This window comes from Cavia porcellus, unplaced genomic scaffold, assembly GCF_034190915.1.
Source record: "Cavia porcellus strain 051 isolate PalLab524CR breed Dunkin Hartley unplaced genomic scaffold, mCavPor4.1 scaffold_2, whole genome shotgun sequence".
NCBI classification, from domain to species: domain Eukaryota; kingdom Metazoa; phylum Chordata; class Mammalia; order Rodentia; family Caviidae; genus Cavia; species Cavia porcellus.
The window spans coordinates 58,925,965-58,945,770 of NW_026947485.1; the positions used below are offsets into that span (position 1 = coordinate 58,925,965).

Below are 19,806 nucleotides of genomic sequence, written 5' to 3' on the forward strand. Positions count from 1 at the left end.
CTCTCTTGTGGCGGGAGAGGCATTTACTTTTATAGGGTAACAGTGGCCAATCAGTTCAAAGCGCGCGATGCGGGCTGATTGGCTAACATCAGTTGTTGCTAGGCAGACTATCTTACAGAGCGGGTTGTTTAAGTCGCCAGCGCAATCAGGGGGCAGGAAGCAGGCGCCAACTTGGCTCACTCGATGGGAGGGGCAATCTAGCTCAGGCTCCGCTCCCACCCACAGGCCCTATGTCCGCCAAGTAAGGCGACCGGTGTCAGCCGCGGCTCCCAACATCTCCCCCTATTTTATTTACTTCGAATGAATGTATGCATCGCAGCCCGCCCTGGATCGAGTGCAGAGGCTTATGCCCTGTGTTGAGGCCCACCGTAGGCCCTTGGCTTGGACCCTGGTCGGCCGCCCCTGGGTCCGCCAAGGCCTTGAGACCCTCGTCCTTTTTCCAGGGCCAGGAGTGAACTGGACGGAACCTGGATGCACATAGGCATGCACTCATGCCCCTCCATGTGATCCCCTCGGAGAGACATCTAGATCTGGGCAGATTCTAGTAATCCAGCGGCTTTCGTGCAGTATGGGTTAGGGCCTGGCTTAGGTCGAGTCATGCTGGGGAGGCACACTCTTACCCGTCATTGACTCATCTACCCTGCTGTGTAGTGTCAATAGGGAAGGAGTGCGGAAGACCCGCCACATCTAGACCCGGTCGTAGGCCAGTCGAGCGAGCCATGCGTAAGCCTGGGGGTCATTGTGCCCATCACGGGCTGCTGCCAGGGCCGCATGGGCAACCAGGCGTACTTGACGCCGGGCCGCCGCAAGGCGCCCATTAATAAATGATGTAATCCATCGGAGCAAGAATGGTCCTACAAGTAAGAGCAGAAGCAAGGAGCACAGGGGACCTAACAATGGTAAAACATAGGGGAGCAAGCCATTCCAGGCTCCCCAAAAAGGGATTGTCCTGCAGTTCTTTTAGGGCTCATCTTGTTGTTGGGTCTGCGGTTGGCCTCTGGTGGAACAGGCCTGATCTTTAGTCGAGGGACTTGTCGCGTCAACCTCTCTGGGACCCACAGTGGTTCTCGTCCCGATTCCTGCAGAAAAACACAAACCGCGCCTCGGTTCCAGCTAACCACCGGATCCGGGCCCATCCATTGTCATGCCATAGATAACCGCGCCTTTGGAGGCAGGCCTTGGCTTACTCCCCCTTTTTATTTTTTATTTTTTATTTTTTGGTCTTTTTCGTTTTTTTTTTTTTTTTTTTTTTTTTTTATCGGTGCCAGGGATCGAACTCGCGATTGCCTGCTTACAAGGCAGGCGCTTATGCCGCTGAGCTAAATCCCCAGCCCCCGTTTCCTCAACCGGCGTTTTTCTCAGCCTGCTCGGCAGAGTAGCCGCCCATGAAAATACCGTCCGCCCCGCGGCGCAACGTCATAGGACGGCGGTCGCGACAGAGTGGAACGGGGCGTCACTTCCTGTGCCGGCTGAGAGAAGGGAGGGTTCCCTGTAGCGGCCTCTCGGCGGGGAGCCGCTTCTGGAGAAGAGCTCCAGGGCGGAGCGGATGGCTCTCTATCTCCTCCCCGCCAGAGAGCGCTCGGGGGCCTTTCTCCTCTCTCTGCTTTTTTCGAGCGGCGCACGCACACAATTCACGGCGCAACTCGGCATAGGAGTCAAGGCACGCATGTATCATTTCCCACAGGGGGCGAATAGCCGGCGAAATATCCCCTTCCAATTCCGCCGAGGCGAGGTCCCCGCCTAACTTCTCCCATGACGGCAGGTTTAAATGCCCCGTGGGTAAAAACCAGGGAGCCACCCTATCTATCTCTGCTATGAATAGCTCCAGTGTTTTTTGACCTACCCTGAGGTCTCTAGCTTTTAAAAGCTTTCTAAGGGCCTTTACCAAGGGCCGCGCCTCCGCGCTCGGTAAATTACCCATCTCTAACCTCTAAGGGCTGTAACTCACCGCGTGTGACTTAAAGAACCCGTCACCTACGCGTGAGCCTGAGGGGAGTCTAAAAGCCCTGTAGGTGCGCGCCACCCAGAGCCCAGGCTTATCCCCAACTCACCTGTCCGGCAGCACCACGCTGGAGCGTTGCACACCACCGCCGTGTCTCGGGGTTGATCAGTCCCCGTGCGGGCCACCAAATGTCGGGGTCGCTCCCGGCCGGCAGGAAAGACACACGACAAAGTCTGGCGGTGTGCAACCTTGCCTTTATTTGTCTCCGCGTGGGCCCCGCGAGGCCTCCGCTCTGTCACCAGCCCTTTCTCGCCGGTGGACTTTCTCTATATCTCTCTATGCTTCCTCCGTGCTTCTCTCTTGTGGCGGGAGAGGCATTTACTTTTATAGGGTAACAGTGGCCAATCAGTTCAAAGCGCGCGATGCGGGCTGATTGGCTAACATCAGTTGTTGCTAGGCAGACTATCTTACAGAGCGGGTTGTTTAAGTCGCCAGCGCAATCAGGGGGCAGGAAGCAGGCGCCAACTTGGCTCACTCGATGGGAGGGGCAATCTAGCTCAGGCTCCGCTCCCACCCACAGGCCCTATGTCCGCCAAGTAAGGCGACCGGTGTCAGCCGCGGCTCCCAACACTCATCCAAGAAAATTAAATGAGATAACACATGTAAAGGTGCTATGAGCACCATGCATAGTTGAAGCCTTCTTAAAAATCACCTACATGCCTTTTTTCCTATCCCCCTTTGAATATTCAAAGATTTCTTATGTCCAAATGAAATTCAGTCATCACCAATGGCAGTTGCTCTCTTCCCATGACTCATGGATGACTATTATTGGAAAAATGAAGCTTCTAAAAGCAAACAGAATAATATCGATACCAGAGACTGCTTGTAGTCTACCCAGTGTTCATCTGTCCTTTCATTTTTACTAATAGGACTATGATCTTGCTAGGGATAGCAGAGTAATGAGCTGGAAAGCACTTCCCAGGCTTTCTTGCCACTGGATGTGAGGGATAGTCTGTAAGACACAATATGGCCATTAATGCTCAGAGATTTTGGGGCCAGGGATTTAGCTCAGTGGATTAAGCAGTTGCCTGGTAAGCACAAGATCATGAAGTCAATCCCTGGTACAAAAAAAAAAAATGTATATATATATATATATATATATATATATATATATATACTCAGAGATTTTGGGGAAATGCCTTCTAGTCACAGGCACTTTTGTTTCCCTTTTGTTGTCTTCTTCCCCGTAGTTTCCTGGAATATGAATGTGAAAATGGGAGCTATAACAGCTGTCTTGTAACTATGAAAAAAAAGACTCAGATCCTTGGATTTAGCATCTCTGAGCTCCTGAATCAGTTCTTGAATTATTTTCCACCAGACTTCTCATTGCTTTGGAAAATACCAAAGCCTGAAATTAAGCCACTGTCTTTCAGGTCTCTGCAATCCTCAGCTGAGCACATACCCTAATTAGTTTAATCCCTTCCATCCTATTTTTGACATGATTTTCAAGGCATCAAGCATAATTTTCTTCCAATTAAAAAACACACCAGCATTTATGTCCAGGATATATTAAAAACTGTTTATATGAACATATAAATAACTATTGTACAGATATTGAGCCACTTAACACAGCAACTGTAAATAGGGCCATTTCCATTTTACAGCAAAGGGACATGAAGATTTGAGAAGTATTTTGTGAAAATTATTAAACTGGTATCTAGTGAAACCAAGCTGCAAGGGTGTTCATGCCGAAGAACACATTCTTGTGGATATCCACTGTGAAGCATTGCAAAGGTCGAGTTTGCTACTATGAATCACCATCATTCGCAGAGTATTCTCTCTCTAAATTACTTGTTCACTCATCTTACCTCCCCTTGACTGGTATCTAAAAACCAACTAATTCATCATCTGGAAAGTATATCATTAAACAGCAATGAAAAAAGTGTGGGTCAAAGAAAGTCATGAAGTGGATGATGGAGCAGAGAGCTGCAGATGCCTAGCGGAGACCTCTGGCCTGACAGCAGCCTTGGTTAAGGTAACGACCTAGAAATAGGCTCCTGTGAGCTGCATCCTGCAAGCAACCAGGGCTCTGCAGAAATCACAGCAGACTGCAGATCAGCGTGTGTGAGAGCAACTAGACTCCATGGAGGCACGGGGCGTGAAGCATGAGTAAGAGTGAAACACATTTTACAGTAAAAATCTGTATATGACTTTGCCTTATTTGATTTGTTTTAAAAGTGGAACAAAAAATTATAACTGGAGGTTATGTGTATTATTTCCAACTTATTAAAATAAATGAGACATTAGATATAAATTTATTTTATGTATTTCATAAATACGTATGTGCGTACTTTAAATCTTTATAAAATTAATCTGAAGGAGCTAATAAGATTTATAGTAAATTTAAAAATCACATCCATGATAAGTAAAGAAGAGCAACATCAGATAAGAATAAACTAAAGTATGCAGATATCTATCCCATCTGGTCCTAAATAATTACAAAAAGTCTAGTAATTTATGTCTGAGCTTTTTTTTTTTTTTGCCAAGGAAAATGGAAAAATTGGATACAAAACTCTCAGTAACTGACAAAAAGAGACTATTATCACCTCAAGGAAAAAAAACACATTTTCAGTTAGTACAAAAGCAATGAGAAAACATATAAATGAAATGTGACTTCACACAGGGCAAGTATTGAATGTGGTAGACCATGTCAGTAATATCTCCAAGATAAATGTCAGAATTCCACACTATAGTTTGTCACAGTTATTCAGTCAAGCTGAAAGCCGCTCAGAGAAGGAAATCTGCGTAGGACCAAGGAATCGCTGTGTAATTACTGCAAGCTCTCCAACGGGCTGTCCTGAGTAATAAATCCCAGGCTATCTTAAAGGACCAGTAAGTTCTATGTGCTTCCAACTATTCTCTGACAGAAACCAACTGAAGCAGGAGAGTCGTGCAACTGTGTGTTGACTCTTCACAGTTCAGAATTTCTAAGAAAACTGGAGATGCAGCTCAGTAGTACAGGGCTTGACTAGTGAGCCTGAAGCCCTGTTCCCCAGTACCAGAGTGTACAGGGGAAAGGTTTTATGGACATTTGAAAAAATTAAGTAAATACTACTTCAGGCCACTGTCATTGTGTATTTATAGATGTTATATGACACTCCTTGCTCTCTTTCCAAGTGACATAAAAAGGCAGAAAAAATGTGAGCTATTACCTTAAAAATTTTTATATTTTAGTTTTTATATTAGGAGCTTCTAGCACACACAGACATCTATTATATAACTGGTATTAGAAGACATTTATGAATTTATACCATTAATGATGATGTGTGATAGGCATGTTCCTAAAAATAAGACACCTCAAAAGCAGATATTCAATGGTCCTTGCATAGAGAAAATCAGTCTCCATTGTTGAACAATGAAAGGTGATCACAGAAGTCCATTAATAAAAAGAAAAAAAAACCAGTCACATAGGAATGAAGCCTGGTAAGACTCAAAAGAAATGCAAGGCCTAAGTAAATATAGCTGAACTTAATTAAAATAGAATTTTTCCATGTATTAATGCTGGTACATTCCTTTACCAGAAAAACAATCCTCCCTAAGGTACAAAGTGGACTACCCAGATAATGTCAGTTAGACTAAGTACACACCTGCCTGCTACTCTTCCAGCGTCTGAAAAGATGAAATTTATCATTCAGGAAGGAATCTATTTGTGTGAAGACATCATAAATATAGTTGTTATGTATTTTAACCTGTATAGAGTCTCAAGAAGTTAGACTATAATACAAACAAAAGCAGAGCAAAATAAGGACCATTTGCTACTAATTAAAGAACAGGATTAAGAAAAACATGGCTGTGGGAAATAGGGAACAGTTGTTCTCCCAACATGGGCCTCTCACCCTGCTGATTTTGTGAGGATTTTTAAACATACAAAAGTGAAAACCAGAAACAATGACGAAAAGCTAACTACCACAATAGAAACAAAATAACCCATATGATTTTTAAAATACAATTTCTAAATTGGAGACAGAAAACTAGATTTGATAAGCAACAAGCTAATAATTGCATATTTTGGTTCCTCCTTCTAAGCACATATATTTAACACATATATTGTATCTGACATAACTCTATGCCATGCAGTTACAAGGTTCTGGTTCTTTGACTGTAATTGCAATCAATTAGAACCAATCAACAGACAAGGTAAGCAGTAAAAGTTAAACAGCTTTAACAAAAAAAGAGCACTAAAGTTAAAATAAATATCACTGTGGTCATTTCAAGCTATATGGCTTCATCAAGCGGAGCTACAAAAGCAGCAGGTTAGCAGGTTTCTGGCAGGGAGTAATTGGTGCTGAGCAACAGACTGTGCACATGAGCAGAAACATTGCGTAAAACTCACATCACGGCCTTGCCCACACCATATGTGCATTTTGGATGGAAACAGAGGCAGCTCTCATGGCTTGACCTGCTGGCTGGGATGAATGAACACTATGTTTCAGTGTGCTAGTTAACCCTAATGGAAGCCAGAAGAAAGCGGCAGAATTATGACCTCTCATCTGTAATTTTTCCCAGCAAAGCTAAAATTAGGAAACAGATGTAGGGGCAACAAAAAAAGTACAAATTTGAAGTTATGTAAAAGCACTACACAAACTTGGATACGTAGGTCATAGGTTAATTCATCTGGGTAGTGTTTGGGGCAAATAATCTATGCCAATATGACGTTAAAATATGAAAGACTTCAGACTTAAAAGGAATGTTTTTAATTGTTCTTACCAGTGGCTGCTTTCATCATTTCCCAATTCAGACTCTGTTAGTGAGGACAAAGATGACTGAAGTGACAATTTACCTGCCAAGGACTGTTGCAGTACTCCTCCTTAAGTGTAAAGCCAAAAATCTCTTCATTATGCAGCAGGCCCCTGTCTCTTTCACCTCTCGCAAAACTACCAAACCAGTGGTACAAAGACTGCTACTTAGGGCCTGAAAACATAGCTCAGTGGCAGTGCACTTTTCTAATAAGTGTGAGGTTCGGGGTTCAATTCCTAGTAGCACCTATTCCCACACCACATACAAAATAATTGACATTGGTGGCAAAACTTCACTTCACTTTCCAAAGAGGTAAACAGCCACGATTTCTGGGGAGCAAGAGATCTCAGGCATAGCATGTGACATATTCACTTCATAGCCTGAGAATTGAAGTTGAAGAGAAACTCAGTGACTTGACCTAAATTATACATTTAGTGAGCAGAGGAGTACAAAAAGGTGTACTTCTTACATTATTATATAGGGTAGCAATTCAGATAAAAATAATGTTTGGAGAAATGTATTCCACAAAATCTTCCCAAAATGTATCTTGATTTGCATAAGAGGACAAAACATCACAAAATAAAATTTACTCTTTATATGACAAGCAATGCTCTTGATTCATTTGAGAAGAAATCAAAATTTGAAAAGGTTTTATTTTAGTAGAAACAAGGGAGGGACAAAAATGCTGATACTTCTCTGACAAAATTATACTCTTAAAACGTAAGTACTACAAAGGTAAAAAAAACTTCCAATCAAATCCACCATCATACATATATATGGAGTAAGATTTTTAGACAAACACATGTTCAAATGAGTAGGCCACAATCCTTTTAAGGAAAAACATGCCTTCAAAATAATCCAGTGATGACATTAGAGTTGGATTAACTAAAAAGTCTGGGCCATGTTATTTCCAAAGAGATTGAAAAATAACCTCTGAGTCACCTTACTCATCTCCCTGTCGGAAAGTCCCTGGGGGACAGGAGACAGACAGTTGATAAAATGTGATCAGATGTGGTCTGTGATCAACAGAGAGATCTTAAACCTATGAGAGCCAGGCAAAAAAGTGCCAGCACATTTATCTCCTGAAAGATCAGCCTCAATACTTTTTATCTTCAATTTGTATTTTTGTTAGTACAAAACTCATCTTTGAGTACATTGTTTTCTAACCACCTTTATAATTACTATCATTTATAAAACAAAATGCAGCTGGGCATGGTGGCACAAGCCTGTAATCCCAGTACTCAGGATGCTGAGGCAGGAGGATCATCGCAAATTCTAGATCAGTCTGCGCTACAAAGTGAACTCAAGGCCAGCCTAAACTGCACGGGGAAACCTTGTCTCAAAAAGACAAAACTAAATAAATATATAAATAAAAAACAAAATGCACTCATTATAGACAAATTAGAAGATCACAACAACAGAATGATTTAATCTATACATATATGTCATCTAAATTGTAAGTACTCTTAGTGTTTTATATACAATATATAATTTTTTATTTTTTACAAAGTAGCAATCATATTGCATTTATATGTAATTTGTATATATTTTACCAGAAATTATAAAAAAATTATATGTATTTGTATATATTTTACCAGAAATTATAAAACCAAATTACCTGCCTTACTGAAAGTTCATCAAAGCCATTTATGAGAAACATTACACTGAATGACTATTTCATCTTTTTTGCACATTGAACTTGCAAATTTCAAAGAAAATATTCTTAAAGTACGATATTAAAAGTGAAAATACTGCTAAAGTGTATGAACGTCTTCATAGCTCTTAACACCTACTGCCAAAGTGTTTTCCAAAAACGGCTGCATCAATTGAAACTGCCTTCAACATTAATATCCACTATACCTGTATTTGGATTATGATAATCTTTTTTTTTTTTTTTTTTTTTTTTGTCTTTTTCATTTTTTTATCGGTACCGGGGATCGAACTCATGACTGCCTGCTTACAAGGCAGGCACCTATGCCACTGAGCTAAATCCCCAGCCCCTATAATAATCTTTTGAGAATAAATGTTTCATAATCATCTGTGTACCCCTAACACTGTATATTTATATACCATATAATACTAAAAAATTCTTTAAACTGAATCCTAGGTATTGAGTGGATGAATGTTACTATACAGGAAATTTTTCTTGAGCCTCACTGTGGTGGACTGACAACTGCTGGGCAACTTGTAACACCCAGCTGAACTGAATCAGTGGGGGGCTGCGCGTAGAGGCCCCACCTGAGGATTGCTGCCAACAGCATAACAAAGAACTGAAGCAGAAGAGGAGAGGTTGTTGGTTCTCCTGTTGCTGTTGGTTCTTCTGGAGGAGCTTGTTGAGCTTCTTTCCTGATATGAACTTGAGGAGTCTGGGACCTCGTTGTCATTGAGGATGGCTGTGGTACTTTCAGAAGAGCCTGTCCTTAGTTTGAGTGTCACTCCCTGGCTCCAGTATTCCAGATCTCTCAGCCTGCTGGCACAGATCCTTCATCCTGTTGGTACAGACTTTCTACCACTGACCCTTGGGCCTTCCCAGAGAAGATCCACAAAACAAACTTGCATGAGACATTGTTGTGGGCTCTAGGCCTCCAGCTGGACTCATGGAAGACACTGCCATGGGATCCTGGCCCTCAGCTGGATTCTTCAGGTCTTCAGTGTGTGGACAGATTCCCTGCACTTTTTTTTTTTTTTTTTTTTGTATTTGACTATCATAAAATAATCCTACACATTATGTGTTCTGAATCGTTTCCTCTGCAAGCCCTAACTTCAACACTCACTCCCTTACATCTCTTTTTTCCTATACCAGTCAATCTGGATTATCTTCCATACAACAGAACCCAGTTTTTAATGGGCTAACGGTAGTACTCTTTCAAGAATAAGAGTTTTCTCTTTAAGGAGTGGCAACCAAAATCTACATGTATGGGACTGACAAAGCTCAAGGATATTTTCATTACTTTAATAACCCATCTGAAATAAGAACAATGAGAAGGTAGTTTCTACAGAGTCTCAAGACTCTTGCAGCTCTGTGAAAAGACATAAGTATGAAACTACATCAGAAGAAAAGCAGTACATTTCATAATATATGTATCTCATATCTTCCATAAAAATCAACTTTTAGGCTGTGTAAAAGAGATGACTATGGAGCTGGGTTTGGTGACACGCACTTGTAATCCCAGCACTCAGGAGGCTGAGGCAGGAGGATCATTATGAGTTTAAGATCAGCCTGGGCTACAAAGTATCAGCCTGAACTGCATAGTGAAACCCTATTAAAAAAAAAAAAGAGGTGACTAGGGAAAGGGGAGATGTTGGTTAGAGGGTACATCATTTCAGGTACACAGAACAAAAAAGTTATTTTATTGTACAGAATTGTGACTACAATAAATAGATAATATTCTATCTAATAGTTATTATTCTACTGCACAGAATTATGGCTATAATAAGTAATAATTCTCTGCATATTATGAAATTGCTAACAGTGGATTTTTAATGCTTTCACAGCATAAAAGTGAGTTGCGAGATTTGTCTCAAAAAGACCAAAAAAATGTGTGTTAGAAAATGACCACTGTGTACTAGGTTGAGAAGTATACTTGAAATCAGCTAGATAAACAGAAATGCATTCCAAATGTTCACTTCACTTACAGAGATTCTAATAGCATGAACTAGCCATCTTTAACAAAATAGTTTTTGTTACTGCTATCATCTTAATTATGTCTATTAAATATTCTAGTACATGTGTGATAATACTGTTTTAAGTCTTCACTAAGAAACAGTAAATATGCAATAAGCTACTTTGGTTGACAGAAATTAGGGGAGTATCAGTGCTAAAGTTTATTACTATAAATAATTTTTATATCTTCTGTCAGTAGAACCACAAGAGTACCTCAATACCACCAGCTGATAATAATCTTTACAAATCCTACTTTGTGGCTATACCATCTGTTAGTTATTATTTTATGTGTCTCCATAAGCATATGTGAATTAGTTATCACTCAAGACAAATACATAAATGGAATTATGGTTTTGTGGGGAGTCTTTTATTGGCTTGTTTTTATTATTTGTAGTCCAGGAAGAAAATAGAAGTATTCCTCAGTTTTAGAGAACATGAGTAAATGCAAATTATTTATTTATTTATTTTTGATACCAGGAATAGAACTCAAAACCTTGTGCTTACAAGGCAAGCACTTATGCCACTGAGCTAAATATCCTGGCCTAAATGCAAATTTTTTAAAAAGTTTCTACAGTTGCAAATATAAGACATTTAAATCAAATGATCTAAAAATAACTGTAAAACTAGGTTAAAATACAAAGCCACCAAAACTGGATTAAATTATATTAAAAAACATATTTATTACTCCCAAAATACACCTACAAAACTAAAATGAACACATTTAATTAATTGGTATATCATATATAAAGGTAGATATAAAAGAAGTTAATATGGTTTTAGTTTTTCACAATATGTAACACTTTCTAGCACTGAAAAGTACAAATGAATGACTACTTGTTTACTTGTAATGTTTATTCTTTTAAGAGATGAATCATTATGTCAAAAACTCAAAGCCAACCTTCTTCCAAGTTTTTGGGTTCATCCCAAAGATGTAAGTAACAGCTACTGGACTAGCAGAAGGCAGTTAGTGGCCACTATGTCATTAAAACTCACTATAAAAATTTACCCAGAAGGGCAACAAGAAAAAAGAAACAGAAGGATGTGGAAAATCCTCTAATTGGATAATTAGTTCAAATTATAACTCTTCCCCCAAGTACCAGAGTCTAATGACTTTAATTTTAATAAGCCCAAACATAGGTTCATCTGAGCTTATGCTATACAATATGATCTATCTGTTAGAAATTAACAATGGCTCTTAAAACACAGACTAAAACACAATTTCAGAAAATTACATATTGATGACTACTTAGTTCAATAATGTTTCCTTAAGTTACTCTATTTTTGGCAGTAACAGCTTAGGATAACCCACAGGGAACAAGGTAGAAACAGCGTTAACTAATTTGAGTGATCTTTGAGGGAAATCCTGTACTAATTTAGGAGAGGAGTGAAAGAGAAAACAAACCCTTTACGAAGTACTGAGAAATGGTGGTTTTCTGGAATTAAAACTATATTGTTGTCCACTTCACAAAATACAAAGTCCCAGTTAATACTAACAAATATGCTGCTTTTCATAAACATCGTTTTGTATAAATGTATTAAAATAACTCATAATGTAGTCTGAAAATTACCTGGTTCCCAAATCATATCTCCTTTTCCAAATTCAATTCCCCTAGATATTAGAATTTCTTTTATGTTGAGAGATGTATTCAGATAGGGAACATGGTTTTAAAATACATATGTTTTTAAAATATAATTTACATGAAGTGTAAGAAAAAAATATAACAGTCTACTTAAAAATATTTAAAGAGTCTCTAAAACCACCCTGTAGAATAAGCCAAGTTAACAAGACTCTTGTGTATAAAGCAGTTTCATAACATGATTTTATTGTATTTCTAAAATGGTCTTAACAAAGGATTTCATTTCCCAACAACTTATTTCAAGTAAATAAAAATTAATGGCAGTGTCTTAATGTCTTGACTCCTTTAAAGTGATTTCTTTCCCCTTTGAAATCCTATAGCTATCTTGAAGTTAAGGAGTTTAAAGAACTTACTTTATTCTACTTTACATTCTAATCATTTATCCAGAAGTTACTGACGGAATTAATGCCACACAACCTCCTGTGTCTACCAGTATGAGAGTAGCAGAGGCCTCAAGTTTTAATTAAGATATGGTTCTCACCTTCCAGGAACTCAAGTTAGAGTGAAGTTGTGAAAGATAACATAAGTAGTAACAGGGCATTGGGTTGTCCCTAGCTGAAGGAATAACAACAACAAAAATCACAACAGACACGACATTTGGGCAGATTTTAGAGGAATGTACAGAAGTAACAAAACCTATGTGTTTTTTTTTAAAGAAAGAAACAATAAAGAAATTCCTCATCAAATATAGTCTAGTAAACAGATGTGGACACAGCTGGGTAGGAAAAAACCACAGATTTGGAAGGTATTCGGTAGGCAAAATCAAGGATTGACAGATTTGATGGGGAGTGATCTTTAACAGAGATGACATGAATTTGGGCAGAATGATGTTTCAGAGTAGTGGAGTAAGGAGTCAACAGAATGAAATGTTTAAAAGCTTGGAATAACGCAGGCAATTGGATATATAGTCTAGAACTTAAGGAAGAATTGTGGGTGGAGAAATACTAGAGCCAATAGGAGCCTTGTTTTGGTTTACATCTGTATGCACCCCCAAAGCTTCATGCAGTCCGGGTAGGACTGATGACAGCAGTAGTATATATGGCACCACAGTTGGCTTGGTGTTAGGAGGTGGGTTCTGTGGATGTGACATGGAGGGGAGTATCTTTCTCCCTGGCTCAGCAACTTTGCTCTCTGCTTCCTGGCCACCAAGATATGAGCAGTCTTCCTCCACTAGCATTCCTTTTGTCTGGAGGCAGCTGACTACAGAAGGATTGAAATCTGTTAGAGCCTGCTGACCACGCAAGGACTGAAACTTCTAAAACATGAACCAAAATAAACCCTCTTTGACGTTGTGAGTATCAGGTGTTTGGTCCTGGCCATGAGGAAAATAACTAAGACAAGCCTCCACACAGAATTTAAAGCTGTGAGACTAAGATTCACTTTCACTGCATCAAGGAACCTGGCTACAGAGTGACCATCAATGTTTTGGTTTTTGTATTTTAAGAGTAAAACAATAAATTCCACTTTAGATGCTTACAGTAAAAATAAATGATTATTTGGATTTTCTGTGGCAAAACATATACTGCCTCTAAAAGTATTTTATTACTATCTTTTTATCAATCTGTGGTACCTTTTTTATCAAACTTGTAGTACCCTTTACGGTGTTTGTTTCTTCTTTGCTATGTTACTGAACTCTAGGATGGCAAACACTGTCCTCTCAAACCTAGAAGCTACCCTGAGAGCACTTCTAAATTTGGAATTCTTTTTGTCAATGAGACAACTCTAAAAACATAAGTGAGGTCTGTAGACACGTTCAATGAGTCACACAAATGCTATGATCTAAATGTTTCTACTCCTCCCCTAATTGTGTAGGTTGAAATTGAATCCTCAAAGATGGCAGTATTAAGAGGTGTGGCCTTTAGGATGTGACCAGTCAGAAATATGGAATCACATAAGTGGGCTCAGTTTCCTCAGAAGGGGCTAAAGAGACCAAGCACCTTCTACATGGGAACCCAAGCAGAAGGTGAAAACCAAAAGCAATCCCTTGCCAGTCATCAAACATGCAAAACAAAACTAGCACCTTGATCCTGAGCTTTCTCTCCTCCAGAACTTTGAGAGATAAATTGCCTATATGTCATCAGGTATTTCACATTTTGTAATAGCAGCCTAAACATACTAAGCAATTAAACTCAAGTAATCATGGATGATCACTGAACCTAGTGTTTATTTTCAAAATACATCAACCTTTATTTCCTCTCAAAGACGCGACTCATGGCTGGCACTCCCTAAATGTTTGAACAAATGAAAGAGATCAAGACATGTCAGAATATAGGCCAGACATTTGCCTTGTCCTTGGATCTATTTCCTCCATCACCACCTACTCAGTCCTTGCACACGGCCTTAAATATAGCCAATGCTTAACAAAATTTGTTCTATAAATGAATAAAAGAATGAATGTAGTTTGATAGGAAAAATGATTCTTTTCATTTTACTGAATTTACTTTATATATTATGTCTTTAAGTTTCTTCCTTAACTGTAAGACATTTGCTCTCTGTGTAAATTACAAATATAAAAGTAAAAATCTCAAATATCACTGCTATTTATACAACTCCTGGCTGCAATTATCCATTTACCAAATCTTTTAGACAGCCTATTCTGCGATAGGAATTGGGGATACCAAGGTAAATCAAACAGGCTAGGCACCTAATTTAACTTTAGGGTAGATAACATACCCTCTCATTATACAAGTGGCATATAAGCGGAGGTGTACCGCCCATATGAAGGTTCAAAATTCATGGATATTTTTTCTATCATAATACTTAATATTCCCTTATAACCTAAAAGTGACTATTTTGGTGATTAAAGAATGTTAATATATTTCTATTTCTATGTAATATGTAAAAGTCTCCTAAGTATACTTTCTTTCCTTTTATTTATTTATTTAGTTTTTTTTTTTTTTTTTTTTTTTTTTTGAGACAGGGTTTCACTATGTACCTCAGGCTGGCTGAAACTAGTGATTCTCCTGCCTCAACCTCCCTAGCACTGGGATTACAGACCTGCACTACCATGCCCCAGCTCACCTAATTACAGTTTCAACTGTCCTCAAGGAGAAAACTGTCCTCAAGGAGAAAACTGTCCTTAAAAAAGACCAAATACCCTAGTCTTTCTAGAGCCCTATCCCAGAGTATACTCCGATGCTAGAAATAATAAAGTTATATAGTTCTGAATAGGTTATTTTCAAGCCTTTTCTATGATTTCATGTATTGTCTACTTAAGATTTACTACAAAATAATCACTCAATGAAAAATAACTGATGCTTTAACTTGAGGGCTCTATTCTTCACTCCAATCCCACCCAGAAAGTTTCCATTTCCAGCACTAGGAAAATCTTAGCACTTAGCAAGTCACTCCTCCCTGTACAGGGATCTAATGACTCTGAGCAGATCACTTGTTTCTTGGTGTCTAAGCACCTGTCTTTAAAACATGGGCAAAAGATACTTTTAACCTCAGAGGACTAGGTAACCCTGATGCTTCATTCTGATTCACCCTAATCAGACTCTTTCACTGGGTTTAACTTACCTCCAAAGTTTGGTTGCTTTCTGCTTCAGAAGTTTTATCTCCTGGATCATTTGTTTTATCTCCTGTGAAGCAAAAGAGATAGAACATAAATATACTATGAAGACTGAATTATCTTTTTGTTGGATTAAACCTTTTTCCTGGATCCTTGGTATCAAAAAAAAACAAAAGGAACCATTTTTGTTACTATATATTCCATATCAGGAAAGCAACCATTATTCCCCTTGCTATAAAGCAAACAAGTTTTTTAAGAGTAATAACTTTATGCAGGTCTCATAAAGCATCCATAAACACACAACCTACACCAGAAATGCATCACACTTTATACAGGTTGACTTCAGGAAAATGAAATGAATTCATATTTTTAGAACAAGTAGATTTCAAATTAACTAAGACAGCTTATGACTTAACGAGAATAAGGCAAATTATTTTAAAATGTAAATTCTTCATGATATGATTAATGGTCCTCCAAATCAGTTTTTCATATGGTTTACTCTTTATAAGTACTTACTTATCAGTGTATTCGTCTTGGAGTAGATGTATACTGTATATTCTATGTAATGATTAATCAAATAGCCAGGAGTTTAGCTCCATGGCACAAAAACCTGCCTAGCAAGTGTGAAGTCTTGAGTTTGATCCCTGGTACCAAAAAAAAAAAAAAAGTGTTAATCAAATGCAACATGATCTTTACTGCAGGAAAGAACAACAGACAAATGCATAAATTAATCTTCGGTTAATACTCTGATTCGTAAAGCTGATGGTTTAGTCACCAACTTGTGACTAAAGCTGACTTGAAAGACATAAGACAGATGCAAACATAGTTAGGCAAGTATAAGCATAGTTAACTTATTAATGGCCTACTTTAATAATTAGCACAAATGGCTGGTAATTAACACATGACAGCATATTACTCTACCTCTGTGAAACATAAGTACAGGCTAATTTAGCAATATGTAAATTGTGCTTCCCATAAAATTAAGCAAGCATAAGAATGTCCACAAAGGCAAGATTACCAAATGGATAGATGACAGTTTGGCTGACATGAACAGTTAGGAATCTGTTAATATAAGGAAGGTCAGGAGTCTAAAGTCAAGTATGAAAATCTTTGATGAAGTTAACTTTTCCATATGAAAGACAAAAGGATCCAAACTTGCCAATGTGTATTTCAGTCTGTCTGCTTTATTGTTAACTTGTGTGCAACATTACCACGGCTGGGCACAGCCCACCATATAACAAGTGTTCAACAAATATTAGTTGAACAAATTGGTGAACTTCTCTTTTTAGTTTTTCACCTACAAATGCATGACTAAAGATTTAATGGCATTTAATAAAAACTATTTCAGCATACATTAATGCTTTTCTTTTACAACTTAATGAAACGTTAAAGGGCAAATTTATCAAACACCATTTTGAAATGTGGTTACAAGTGATCAATAATCATGGCATAATTAATTAAATCTTAAAAAGTTATTTTTTTCAAAAATAATATTGAATGAATACCATTAGCACCTTTGGAATTATGTCTAAATATTTAACTGTCACTAAGTGAAAAATTAACTTACTCTTGTGATCTAGGGTGTCAAACAACTATTTTGATTGATTTTAAGTGATTGTTAGATTGACCACTTATTGGCGCATCTGAAAGACGCCCCAACCCCGTGTTTTTTTTCTCTCAAAGAAATTCCTTTCATTTTGAAAGTTAGGGATATAATAACCAACCCCTAGTTTATAGGTTAAAAAATTAGAGTACAAGGAATTTACTTTGATTAGTTATAGGCCACATGAGCAGCCAAGATAAAGTAAATCTCTACAATCAGGTCAGTGTAATGTACATACCTCCCAAAACCCCACATATATATGGTGTGTGCGTGCATAAACCACTATGAAGAGTCATTTATTTTAGTCAGATAATTCATCTTTTAAAATGACTAGTATTCTACCCATATAACTACACAAATGCTGTATTTGGCTAATCTCATCCAGCACAGAGTCTACACTTTGGCATCTTCTAATTTTAAGCTGTGTATCTGCAACAAAATTTTCTTATTTCTCCCTACTGCTTCAAAAATCAGAAAGGTTATCAGCCAGTGCTCTTGATATCTCACAACATATCTGCCTGGAAGCAAATGCACAATCACTGTTTACTGATACGCTATGTCTAGTGATGACTCAGAACAGTGACTACAAGGGAAATTCCATTTGCAAGATTATTCTCTGAAAACCAAAGCACAAAATGAAAGCTAAACAAATGACAAACAAATAATATCACAATAAAATATAATTTTTGAATTTTTATTGAATTATTTTTCAGGCTAAACCAGTTATTTTATTTTTTTTTAATTTTTACAAAATGTTTATTCTCTTAAATTCAATGCATCCAAGGGGTGTTAACATTTTAAAGATTTATTATTTCCACCCAACTGTAGTATTATCCTTTTTATTTTTATTTATTGTTTTGTTTTTAGACACTTTTGTTTTTGAACACACTGTGTAGCATATGCTGGCTTAGAACGCAGGGTAATCTTTCTGCCTCACCCTCTGAGTGCTGGGAATACAGACATACACCACCATGCCTGGCTTGTAGCATTATCTAAGTAAACCAAAATCACTTTTATCATTTGTGCAACCAAGGACTATTAATGTTGTTTTAAAAAAGACTTAAACTGTGCAAGCAACACTCTGTGACAGATTATCCAAACAGTCTGTCACAATTTGAGCTTGCTATAGCAAGAAAGTCTAACCTATTCCGGCACTCTCCTTTCTGTGAGACAAGCCGTTTCATAGACTGAAACAAGTTTTTAAAAAAAGGACTTAAACTCCAAAATTTTAGCACAGATAGCTTTATAGTGTTTCACATAGCAGAGGATTTTTAAAAAATAGCTTATAGAAAGAATAGTTTCAAACTATGTAAATATATTATGCCATGTTGTCAATCCATTAAGTCAAAAATAACTTCCAAATTGAATAAGTTACAACGAAATAGTAATTCTGCTTTGAAAAGAAATGTACTTAACAGTGTTACCTACTAATCCAACTCTCCAAACTTAACTCAGAATTGGAAGATGAGTTCCATAGTAATATAATATTAACCTCTTTCCAATCATTTTATTATATCAATTGTTTATATTCTATCACATCCTCGGTTTCAATTTTTACACATTTAAGTCACTAACATAAGGGATAGTTCTATAACAAAGTATTTCTAAAAAGAAAAAAATTCACACACTACACAGAACTCTGAATATGGCATGACTTAAAATAGATGAATGCATTATGATTTTTAATATTTTAGTCATTTTCTAAATACTAGCAGGTAAACTTGACTATGTAATACATGACAGCTACAGCTTTACTCACTAAGAAATTATGTATTAATTTCCTTCATGCCTCTTTTCCGCCTTATTGCAAAACTCAGAACTTGTTCTTTGTGATTCAGTGAATTTCAAACTTTTTTTTGAAAAGGGATTGAAGGAAGGTGATAAACTGTGAACAGAAAAAAGGTCTCAAATTAATCCTTTAAATTGTTTTTTCTTCAATATGACTTAAAACTTTAAAAAGTAAAAATTACTAAAGGGATAGTTGAATCTACCAATATATGACCTAAATTTCTAAATAGGAGAACAGAAGAATATAATACTGCAACATTCAATTCTGAAATTTAGGACAATTATCTGACATAACTAGACTGTTAGAGCAGTCAGAAACATACAGGTCAGTAAGTAGTTATTTTGCGTTTGGGGATGGTCAGTCAAAAAACAGAATGACAAATGAAGAAAAAAATCTGTTTTCCATTTTAGGGGGTTTAAATCTCTGAAACTCATGTGACTTGCTCAGATCAAAGATGACATTTTGAAATTTTTTTGAATAACCCCATTCTTTCATTGAATATCATGATTGACAGTCACATCTTCAAGGACAATCAGTGCTTTAACAGCCTGTTGAATGAAACATTAGTAAGGTCAGAATGACAAATTAAATTTCATACTAAAAAAGTCTACTCAAGTATCACATTCAGTGTTCAAATCATTTACTCTGATGACAACAGATTTGGCTGAAATCAACCTCATACACACTCCCATCCACAGCCGACACCCACCCATCTGCTTGGCGACACTAGGCTATGGAGTCAGAGGTGGCATTCTCGAAGCCACATTTTAAAGAGATTTTAAAAAGCAATTTCTAAGTGTTATAGAAATGCTTATTCAAAAACCATTTTCTCTCATTCCCTCATCTCCTATATTGAAGGATGT

At 37.7% G+C, this 19,806-nt stretch overlaps 1 protein-coding gene, 1 non-coding gene and 1 pseudogene across 4 annotated transcripts in view; 1 reads left to right on the forward strand and 2 right to left on the reverse strand.

Annotated features, from left to right (window-relative positions):
• Positions 1-19,806, reverse strand: part of LOC134474401 (large ribosomal subunit protein uL6-like) — a 300,098-nt pseudogene that overhangs the window by 111,718 nt on the left and 168,574 nt on the right.
• The window catches only part of Umad1 (UBAP1-MVB12-associated (UMA) domain containing 1), a 241,526-nt gene that overhangs the window by 53,041 nt on the left and 168,679 nt on the right, over positions 1-19,806 (reverse strand). For all 3 annotated transcript variants that reach the window (XM_013158284.3, XM_013158283.3, XM_063242257.1), the window contains one exon: positions 15,560-15,621. In XM_013158284.3, coding sequence (XP_013013738.2) covers positions 15,560-15,621 — 62 coding nt within the window. The remainder of the gene's footprint in view (positions 1-15,559; positions 15,622-19,806) is intronic.
• LOC111758421 (small nucleolar RNA SNORA28) lies at positions 18,226-18,351 on the forward strand. Its single transcript, XR_002792596.1, has one exon. It is a non-coding gene; the product is annotated as a small nucleolar RNA SNORA28 (small nucleolar RNA).